The sequence below is a fragment of the Corylus avellana genome, chromosome 6 (genome assembly GCF_965113065.1).
Source record: "Corylus avellana chromosome 6, dhCorAvel1.hap1.2, whole genome shotgun sequence".
Classification (NCBI taxonomy): domain Eukaryota; kingdom Viridiplantae; phylum Streptophyta; class Magnoliopsida; order Fagales; family Betulaceae; genus Corylus; species Corylus avellana.
In genome coordinates, this window is record NC_142495.1 from 6,575,300 (window position 1) to 6,587,383 (window position 12,084).

Sequence of the window (12,084 nt, forward strand, 5' to 3'; positions counted from 1 at the left end):
TTTTGATTACCGTCATCAGCTTCTAGCCTTACGTCATCTACACATTACAGTGTAAATGTGTTATACACATGCATGTGTTCCAAAAACATACGAACAAAGTGTGATTACCAAACAAATTTACTAACTGTTAAAATGATAGTCATTTCAGAAGTTGATCGTATTACTTAAAGAGAAACAAAAACTAATATAGTTTTACTTGATCGGCTAGCTACCGAGGACCTTACAATCACATGGACTGGGGAGTCTAAGTCGTGTGGAGCTCTAACATTATTGGTCACCTCCAGCTCGGAGACATGCCTAGAGCCCTCAACGTGCACACGAACTTGGGCCTCACACGCCGCCATCTGCTGAGCAATTTGTGTAGCCATCTGCGCAGCCATCTATGCGGTAACCTACTAGGTCATCTCTACGGTTACCTGCTGGGTCACCTCCACAGTAATCTCAGCCCTTTGCTGGGTCAAATGTGCAGCCATATGTATTCTGTGTTGCTTTCTTTCAACTTCGAATACTCTTTCAATCATTTGCGGGACATTCGAGCTTTTGGGGTTCTGTGAAGATGGTTTATAACAAGAGTGGATGTAGCCGTGCGCAGGGAGAATATTCTTACTAACCCCCCGAACATGACCAGCATATTTGGGCTTAGAGTTGTGCGCCTGGGCGTATGCATCGTTCGGTGCCCACCGAATAGTCCCATGATGAGCGTCTATCAACTCTGCAGGATCGTTTTCCAATAGCTCCTCCATCCTCACCTTTATGTTACATTACATCCAATCATTATTATTTATGTGTTAATCCTAAATAAGTTTTCTATACGCAAATAGAAATAAAAAGATAAATGGTGTAAACAACATACAACTCTCTCGTCGACCTCCCGATTTGGGTAGGTACCGTCTTTCTTTCGATGGGTTTTGATGTAAGCTTGCGCTCGCGTAAGACCCTTGCCCGTAGTAATTAGCTGGAATTAAAAACCCACAACACAAACATATGTTAGTATGTATATTAAATTAATGATGACATATATATTTATATAAATGGTAAATGACAAACATACCTCCTCATTGCATAACCTTGCCAAACTCTTCGAGCCAGTGCAATGTGGTATCTTATTCCTGGCTCATATTTATCTCATATGCTGAGCATAGTCCTACGCGTACACAACATATATACATTATTAATATGTGAGCCATCTTAAGAATATATATAATTACTAAAACTACACAATTGACATTAACTTAGTGACCTACTTGATACGTTGGATCGCACCATTTCTCCGACAATGTATCCACGTCTGCGCGGTTGTACCCTACAAGGAGCTGGCACATCCTCTGCTTCACTGTCGCAGGCGTGTCACTACGCTGAATAAGGAGTTTCTTTCTCAAGTCATGTCTCCAACGCCTCAGCTTGTCACCCATGTCACAGAATGCATCCTTCTTGATCGCTGCAATGTCCAAGCCAGGCAAGATATAGAACTGCGTCTGCATAAGTTTGAAATTGAGAAATTATGAACCCTACATTATACTTTCCCCATCAACTAATCGTTTCACAAAATAAGTAAAATAACTGCTATGTACATATGATTGTAAATTAAAAATATCGTAACATTTCACATAAGATCAATGAGCTCCATAAATCCTCCTTCGTGTTGTCGGGTACCTTCAACCAGTCATCGGATATCCTGAGGAAAGCCCCGCTCCTAACAGTCTTGCCCATCACCCCTCTAAATTTTGACCCGCTTTGTCCTACTGGCTGCCACAATCCATTATACTCCATCATGATCCTTTTCCCTAAGGGGATGTCCCACACTTTGCGTGACTCATTTATATACAACACTTCAATTTTATTTTGTGAATCTGCATTGATGTTTAACACACAAAAAAATGATTAGTACATACATTAATTGGAAGTGAATGCTTATATATAAAATAATATCTATAAACAAATACATATAATTTCAACATTGACTAGAATACATACCTATCGTCTGAACCTCTCTGACACCCAACACTTGCCCAGCAAGTCCAGCGAGCTGGCTGTCCACTCGGTTATCTGTCTCATCGTCCATGTCGTCATCGGCCTGCATATCACTATCATCCATGTATGCACTGCTGTGTGGTGGCCGATCAAAATAGCCGTCCAGCAATATATCTAGCTGGGTCAATGTGGGTGGCGGGGATGGCATACGTAGGGATTCGTTTGAGTCGCGAAGAGTAGGCTCATATCGATACCCGAACTGGGTAAGATGGGATGGGTCTCCGAAATTTGGGCCTAGATCAATCGAAGAGCCGGGAATGTCGAAGACATAATCGTCTCACGCAGGTGTATGCCTTTCCACATGCTCTGGAAGTATCGGTCGATACCCTGACTGCTGCCTCAGTAGCATAGCAACGTTATGCGCCTTACTGTCATCAAGGTCGTGCGGTCTCGACCCACGTCCACCTGTACTCTATCACATAGAAGACAGTGTCCTCCGTCCTCCCTCGAGTACTCATACTACCTTGCAAATAAACGAGCGAGAGATTAGTTATCTGTACAATGTATCAAATGTGCAATCAATGTTTAAATATATGCCATCAAACCAATGAATGACAATCAATATATAAATAGATAACAAAGCTTTACATGTACACAATATTCAAATATAATATGATCACATACGCCTCGATCGGTGATAAATCTGGTCGAACGTATTCGATGTCATCATGCGGATCATCAAGATTTCTGTTTAATTGTAGTGGCTCACTCTCGTGGTAGTTGACACGATCATCATGAGGCCCTTGACCCTGACCAACGTCGTATACGTTTCTAGGTTTTGTCCTTACAGCGCATGCCCAATCTGGGTTCCTTTCATCTTCGACGTAAAAAACTTGTTCCACTTGGGAAGTCAGCACATATGGCTCATCAGTAATCAACTCTCCCGTATGGACAAAGTTTTTGAAGTTCACAAACGTTAAGCCATACTCGTCCACCTTGTATCCCCTGTCCAATGTGTTGTCTGCCCAATCACACTTAAACTGAACATACTTCGTCCTGTCGTAATACTCCACCTCAAGTATTTGGGTTAACTTCCCGAAGTATATTTGGCTGTCAACTGTCGGCACGCAAACACTACTGTTCTGTGACCTCTTCCCCACATCATGTTCACGAGTGCGAAACAACTTGCCATTGACAACATATCTATTATATTAGACTGCTGAGATCATCGACCCTCTACAATCCTTTACTAGTTTGTGACCTATTTCATTCCTGCGTCGATCGTCCGAACGATCGACCTGCAAGGAAAATACAATGAAAGTCACATAATTAGTGTGTTTAGGGAATAGAAATAAGAAGCAAATACATGAAAGTTAGTAGGTAGATATGACATTAGTCTTACGTAGTCATGGTACCAATGGTAAAATTGCTCAACATGTTAGGTTTCCAACTGATTGTCCATCAGTCGTCCCCTAGTTCTAGGTTCCCTAAGCGTATCTATGTGCATCCTACAATTTCAAATTAAATATGGAAATTGTAACACACAACTAAGGGTGTAAGACAAATGAACATTCTATGCTATAAATCCACTCACATCCGTAATTGGAGAAACTCGTCCGAGTTAAACATAATATACGGTGGATCTGAGTCAATGTACGTTTGTCGAGATCGACTCGTGTCCCCGCCCCTTTAGACCCATCCGGGTTTCTTTGTAGCCTATTGTGAAATGTCGGTACATTATCTAAATAATGAGAGCAAAACGTCACTAACTCAGTTGCAATATAGCTATCCGCATTGCAGCCCTCAAGAGCCGCTTTATCTCGCACATTAGATTTGAAACCCCCAAGGCTCTTACATATCAAATCAGTCAATCATTGAATTTAGTTGTTGTTTTTAAATAAATGAAGGGCGAAAAAATGTAAGTCTTGTGTTGAATTAACTTTACCTTTTCGCCAGATACATCCACCTATACTGTACAAGTCCACCGAGGTAGCATTCACGGACAAGATGCATGACAAGATGAACCATGCTCTTGAAAAACCCGCGTGGAAATACCTGCTCCATCTTGCACAAAGTAATACAGACGTCACCCTCAATACGGTTCATATCCTCTGCAGTCAATGCCGTCGAACAAATGCCTCTGAAGATTGCAGACATTTCAACAAGAGGTCTAACCACTTTATCTGGCAGTGACATGGCACGCAATGCAATAGGGAGAAGCTGTTGCATCAGTACGTGATTGTCATGGCTCTTCATTCTTTAAATCGATTAGTCTTTAAGTCGTACACACCTAAAAATGTTCAAGGCATATCTGTCGGGCACCCTTACATTTCGAAGAACTTTCAGGAAACTAGTTTTTATCTTCATTGGACATCGTGTGGCAAGCTGGGGGCATATAGATTATCTCATCTTTCGTGAACAGATGAAGTGTAGGTCTCAAACCCATTTCTTGCAAGTCTTTACGTGCTTCAAGGTTGTCCTTCGTTTTCCCTTTGATGCCCAGTAGTGTGCCTATTATGTTGTCCATCACATTTTTCTCTATATGCATAATATCAAGATTGTGCCGTAATAAATTATTTTTCCAGTACGGCAACTTAAGGAAAATACTTTTCTTCTTCCACACTAGATTATCACTATGAGTCCTCTTCCTCTTTGATTTATCAGTGGGCTTCGACTTACCGGCGCTCTCATCCCCAAATACCATCCCTTCTAACTGTTTTAGAATTTCATCTGCACCTGGCATATTGGGGGCACATTCTAGTTCTTGGTTACCGTCAAAAGTTCTTTTGTTCCGCCTCCACGCATGATCCATGGGCAAGTATCGCTTATGCCCCATAAAGCGAAATTTATTTTCGTGTTTTAACCGTCTAAACTTTGTTGCATGCATACAGCAAGGGCATGCCTTTCCACCCCCAGTAGGCCACCCGGACAAGTTTTCGTATGCGGGAAAGTCATTAATTGTCCACATCAACTGTGCTCTGAGCATAAAATTCTTTTTTAGTGAGATATCAAATGTTCGTACCCCTACATTCCATAGTTCATGTAATTCTTCAATTAAAGGTTGCAGGTAAACATCTATATCTATTCCAGGTGAACTTGGACCTAAAATAATCAAGGATAATATAAAAGAAGTTTGTTTCATGCACATCCAAGGAGGTAGGTTGTATGATACTAGCATTGCAGGCCAAATACTGTGGGATGTGGTCATGTTCCCAAAAGGATTAAACTCATCTAAGGTGAGGCGAAGTTTTACATTCCTGCTGTCCGCAGAAAAATTCAGATATAAATTATCAAGCGACTTCCATGCTTTACCATCGGCCGGATGCCTTAATACACAATCTTTTGTGCGGCCGTTTGCATGTCATCTCATACGGAGCGCGGTATGCTGCTACATAAACAGCCTCTGTAGCTGTGGTATGATTGGAAACCACTGCAACACCTTCACTGGACGTCGCTTACTCGATCTTATGGGCTGCCCATCCTTGTCTAAATGGATTTCATCATTCCATTTAGATTTTCCACATTTAACACATAAATCTAAATCCTTATTGCCCTTCCAGAACAACATACAGTTATTACTACAAGCCGGTATCTTCTCATACCCGAGTCCCATGTCCCTTAAAAACCTTTTCGCCTCATATGTATTAACTGGCAAAGCCCCATCATCTACAGGAAGCAACTGATTCATGAAATTTAGGAAAGCCGAGAATATCATATTACTAACTCCACCTACATACTTCAAGTTATACAAATGTACAGTAGCACTCAGTTTTTTGTGTTTCGTCTTCTCATGAAGCGGCTTGTCTGCATTTTAAAGTAAGTACTCGTACTTTTGTATGTCACACTCATCCGCTTCATCATGCACAATATGTTCTTTCTCACCCTGCACCTCGACCTGAAGCTCACAATTGTCTTCCCTGACTTCGTGCATGTCAAATAAATCACACAACAGGCTATGCATATTTCTACCCTGTTCTCCGCTTTCATCTGCATCTGCGGTCGAACAGTTCAAATGAGCGCCTTCAACTGGAGCTCTTACAGGCCTCTCGCCGTGATAAATAGATTTTGGTATTGGCCATATTCCTTTCCCCCCTGTCAAGTGCTCGTATACCAACCCTGGCGGGTGTTTCCTGTCGTTTCGACACATCTTATAGTGGCACACAATAAGTCCATCTGGAGTTCTACAAGTCCTAACTGTGAAGTCTACAAATGAACTACACCCGTCTTTGTATTCCTTCATACCCTTAAACTTCGTCATCCAACTCTTGTCCATAGCATTACTACGTACATTAAGTAAGCCGAGGTTAGTTTTGGAATAATCATAGCAAAATTATTGCCCACTAATTAATTTAACTACATGTGTTATGGGGATCCTAAAGAAAAGTAATAAATTGAAAATAAAAAAATGAATAGCTGTGGAATGAAAATACACTAGCCTCAACCATTAAAGTTACTTTTATATCGTTCAAGGAAAATACACTACTCTCTTCCACCATCGGTCGATGGAAGAGAATAAGAAAATTTAATGGATCACATGCATATTATTAAAATTAGATTTGACCCATTATGCATTCTCTTAAATTAGATTTGACCCATTAATGTGTTTTATTTTGTTTTTTTTTTTAAATTACACAAATTAATATAATGTTAATAACCTAAGCAAAATTATTAGTACACCTCATGCGAAGTTGACTAATCAAAGATCAAACCAGAATTGTCAATAACAATTTTTACATTATATACAAATATAAACACACACACACACACACACACACACACACTATATATATATATATATATATATATATATATATATATATATATATATCTGTGTGTGTAAGCTCCTACAAAGGTATATTCCCTACACCGCCTTACTACCATATGGATGTCATCATATCATATCATATCATTCTTATTCAACTCCATACTCCAGGTATTATAGACATCACATCTGAAACCAATGCAATTAAATCCAGCTGCATATACCAATCGAAATAATTCATGTTGCTGCCGCTTCCTTCCTCCCGGTTTTTTAATCATCATATGCATATCAAGTAGGGATTTAACCTTTGCATAAGTGGTAATCTCTGGAAAAATTGGAAGAACTTGCACCATACAAAAACCTTTCCATCGTATGGAAGAGCGCTGTAGCAATTATTCAATATCTTCACGCAGTCATCGTCGCCCCAATCATTGAGTATCCACTATCAAAGATAAATAATCTCATGGTTAGTATTTGAATTCTGAAAAATAAATTTATCACCTTTCTTAAGCACAGAGTATTATTGACAAAGCATATAATGATGAGAAGCATTAAAAGAATGTTAAAAATCAAAGGCAAATTATACTTTACTACCGTAGAGTATCAACTTTGTGGCAACGTCTCCACCGAACTTTCAATTTGCGCACCCTCTAAATTAGGCTCGAATGTTACAAAAATGAAAAAGATGAATAAGTATATCCCTTTATCACACATTCCCCCATTATAGCAAACCAAATACCATCATGTCAAAACAACAAATCCCATGAATGCCACCCTCGAGATAAACAGGCAGAGTTTTTTTTTTTTTTTTTTTTTTTTTTTTTTTTGTCTTTAGTATAAACATCACATATGTAGAAAAATAAAAAATAAAAAAATTAAACGGCTTGCAAAAATTAACCAAGTTTCTTATATCTCATCTATATCTTTCTGAGCTTCAAATGTGGGTAACAAAAGAAGTGACGTAGTTATTAGTCATTCTTCAAGCTCAAGGATAGGAGAAAACATCCTGGAGACATTGTATTTAGGAGACATTTTGGTTCCTGCCAATCGCATGGTAGCCCTACTAACAATTAATGATCTTGCCAAAGTATTCTGGTAAACCCATAAGAGATGCAAACACCAATTTTATAACAATGCCTTCCAATCTGTTAACGAGGATTTCAATCATTTTTTCATTTCCAGTATTTAAGATCCAATTTGAATGGTGAGAGACAAAGTGAAACAATTTTCTCAAATTATGGGGCCAATCACCAATATTGAAAAGCGTAGTCTCAACAAAGTTTACAGAAATTGTTGATAGCACTTAAAAAACACAGGACGTCATTATTGCATTCTTGTAGTAATGCCATTACAACATCAATAGATGGGCAGTCAAACAATCTTTTTCCATGCTACAAATTTATTTGCTAAATGTTTCTAAGCGAAAGAGAAAAATAAGCCTTAATTAAGTCAACAATAAAAGTAAGGAACAATGCCAAAAAGATACAAAATTGAAAATTCACCTTCAAAATTGTGGCATCTCCTTTTGGAAAACTTTCGAACATATCTCCAGCCACATGTTTTACACCTGGAAGATAAATTAACACCCCTTTTAAGCTACAGATTCTGTTAAACAATCGCAAATAGCTGTCTAGACTTCCAAAAGTACAACCATTCATTAGCAATTCATGTATAGTAAAATTTGATGAACTGGATCTAGATAATCAATCTCCATAGTATTAGTCTCCACAAGATTTTAGCCATCTTTGCAATAACTTAGAATTTTATTTTATTTTATTTATTTTTTTTGTGGCATGACATGGTACATGAGAATTGATAATATGAAGGTTACAAAGACCATCTACTTTGAACTTTGGAAAGTTTTTTTGTGGCATCTTTCTCTCCCTCTCACTCTTTCTTCCTATCTACTTTAACATAAAAACATTGTTTGTTGGTAGCTTGACAGGGCACATGAAAATTAACATTATGAAGGTTGCAGAGATCATCTACTTTAACTTAGAAACAATTTTTTTTTTTTTTTTGGGCATCATACATGGGCATTGAGAATATGAAGGTTGCAGATATCAGAACAATAGAGATGTGGCGAACTGCACTTAAAACAACTGAAGTGGGAAAAGATTGGATTCATTGCATATCCAATGATTTTTTGATCATTTTAATCCCAAAGTCTGATAAGGAAATTTATCGAATTCAAAAATTACCGTTGGGAGAAACAACACAATATCTTAAACAATATTATTTTAAAAAAAACGTACTTGATGAACAGAAAACATACCAGGATAGGGCGGGGCATGTTGTATAACATGAGGCATGTCGAAATTAATGCCCTTAATTTTGGGGTATTTGGAAATGATTAAGCTAAGGGCCACTCCGATATTTCCACTACCAACGTCAACGATCTGCTTGAGGTTCTCAAAACCATCATAGGACTCGAGCATTTTCTTAACAAGTAAGGTAGTGAATTCAAATCAAACGACTTTTTAGATGTAATTTTTTTTTTTCTAGTTTCATTTGCTTAAATAATTTTTTTATTAATAATCTCTACAAGTAATTAAGAAAATTCTCAGGTAGTACTAGTTTTCGTTGATCAATTTTTAACCAAATAAAATGACTTACGTCAACATTTATCTTTATAAATAAATTAATTTTGTATAGTTATCATAATAACTTAATAACTAAAAACTTTTGAAAATTTTTGTTTACTATGTCCTTCACTTCTCCCCACTTTTAACGCTCCCTTTCTGTTTTTCTCTCTCTCCTTGTATTTTTCGTGAAAAAACTATAATTTTTTTTTAAAGATAAATACTATATATACTTTTGTTTGTTATTTCATTTAATAGTGATTTTCAATGACGTACTATTTCAGGAAGTGAGTACTTGGGAGTGAACACTTTAAAGTATGTATAGCATTTTTTAAAAAACAATTCATAATAAGATTTCCACTTATATGGATGCATCCCTTATTGCGGGCGTTTGGTTAATTTCACTACAAAAAATTTCAGATTTAGTGACGCCTTGTAAGAAAACGACACTCCAAGGCGTCTCATTTAGTGGAACCGACACCCCTATAATAAGGGTGTCTGTTGAACAGTAAACCAACACCCTTAAGAGGTGTTGACAATGATTTACAAAGTGCCTGTTAAAGTAGTTTGAAATTTCAGACTACTTTAATAGGCACTTTGTTATATGAGAGATTTGTCAAAGATTTTTTTTTTTTTTTTTTTTTCTTCTACGATGTTGACAAGTAATTTTAAATACTCAACTCTTATCTCATCCAATTTTAACAAGTGGCGCACGAAGAGACCCTTTGCTTGACTTGGGCATGAAAGAGGTTGGCAGTCAAGCAGCATGAATCACTCATTTTAGGTTAATCTCTAAATTGATGGCTTTGTTATCATTTCATTAGACTGATGTGTCATGCCTACATAATACTATATCTATAAGCTATATATATATATATATATATATATATATATATATCAACTGCAGCTAATTTGAAGTCGCAATTCTTATTTCAACTTTTCATAAGCATTTTTATTTAAAGTGTTTGGACAAGAAACGATAGATTTCCAAATTAATATTACAAGCAAGCAATCTACTTGAAGAACTCCATAACACAATAATTACAGACAAAAGATTCAAATCTGACGCCACTAAACCCTGCTTTGGTTGCCAAGGCAATGAATTCTGCTTCCGTCCTTTCCTTCCCTCCTGGGGTAACATGAGTCATCACGTTCACATCCATTTGACAGTTGCACTTCATAGAAGTGCTATTCTCAGGCATAATTGGAAGAACTGCATCCACAACAATCACCATTCCATCATTTGGTGTAGCCTCGTAGCAGTTCTTCAACAGCTTCAAGCACTTTTCATCATTCCAATCATGGAGTATCCACTACAAAATGTATCCAAATTATAACACCATTTCTTTTCAACTCATATACAAAAAGTACACAAATCAATCAAACCCACCTTCATAAAAATGGCATCCCCCTTAGGAACGCTTTCGAACATGTCTCCCCCGACATGTTCCACACCTGCAACACCAATTAATTAACACCTCTCTTTATCCCCCCACACACAAATATATATAGCTTATGAAGAACATTATATATATATATAAAAGAAGAGCAAATTAACCAGGATAATGTCGGGCATGTTGTATGACATGGGGCAAGTCGAAATTAATGCCCTTGATATGGGGGTATCTGGAAGTGATCAAATTGAGAGTGACTCCTAGACCGCCGCCGACATCAACCAATTGCTTGAGTTGCTGGAAGCCTTTGTAGGAGTCAAGGATGTACTTAATAACAATGGCTGAGTGGTTGAACATGGCTGCGTTAAAAAGCTGGTTGAACCTGGGCTCCAACCTGGCGTACTCGAAGGCCTGCATGCCATGAGCTCTGTTGAATGCAATTCCTCCACCCTCAAGAATTGCATCTTTCATTTGAGACCTATCAATGAATTCGGACCAGAATCAGCACAAGTACTGGATTGTACGAGCAATACTTTTTAAATAAATCTACAAATATTATATAAATTCCACAATGAAAGATCGTCGACTAGTTTTTTTTATTTATTTTTTTGGAGAAAAAAATAAACAAAAGAAGAAAACAAACTAATTATGGACAGAAAAAGGTGGGAAAAGAAGAAAAAGTGGAGGTGAAAATAGAAAACTAACCAGCAATCTAAGCTGACTTTGTCGAAAAGCAAGGCCATGATAGGTACCAAAGAAAGACCATCTTCGCTGCTGACAAAGTATTTAGACACATCAGAAAGACTATAAAGCCTCTGCAAAGATCCAGAGTCATCAGCAACCATAGAGCAACCAAGCAGAGAGTGGGTGGCCAGCATCCTCAGAATACGGTCCAACATCGTGGGTGCCTCGGGGTTCTTGGTTGGCATCTGTTGAACAATCTGTGTAGGGGAGAGCTTGGCTCCCGGACCCGCTTTTGCTAGAATTTCAAAAACGCCAAGCTCCACGGCCGATTGCAAGGTTATGGACACCACATAGGAGCTCGCCACCTGCAAGGCATACGTGAAGCTCTCTTCTTCATTCTCATTAATTCTTGGGGTCGATTTCTTTAGAGAGGTAGCCATTATAGAAACTTGGAGTGACCATCGAAGCTAGTCTGCTCTATATATAGTTGTTTAGATATTTGCAAGTTGAATAAAATATTATCGATTTATAAGCCGTACGTATGAAGGTGGTTCTAATTCTGCCTAGGGGTGTAAACGAGCCGAGCTTGAGCGAACTTCCCTTGTTCAAGCTTGGCTCGTTTAAATATTACTCGAGCTCAAGGGCGAGCCAAAAAAATCGAGCTCGAGCTAATAATAAGTCGAGCCGAGCC

General features: G+C 38.1%; 1 protein-coding gene across 1 annotated transcript; it reads right to left on the reverse strand.

The window, feature by feature from the left end:
- Positions 1-10,223: 10,223 nt before the first annotated feature.
- LOC132187372 (isoflavone 3'-O-methyltransferase 4) lies at positions 10,224-11,833 on the reverse strand. Its single transcript, XM_059601666.2, has 4 exons — positions 11,415-11,833; positions 10,874-11,187; positions 10,706-10,770; positions 10,224-10,628 (listed from the first exon to the last, which is right to left on the reverse strand). Exons 1-4 carry the CDS (start codon positions 11,831-11,833, stop codon positions 10,329-10,331), a joined length of 1,098 nt encoding a protein of 365 aa, XP_059457649.1. The 3' UTR covers positions 10,224-10,328.
- Positions 11,834-12,084: the final 251 nt, after the last annotated feature.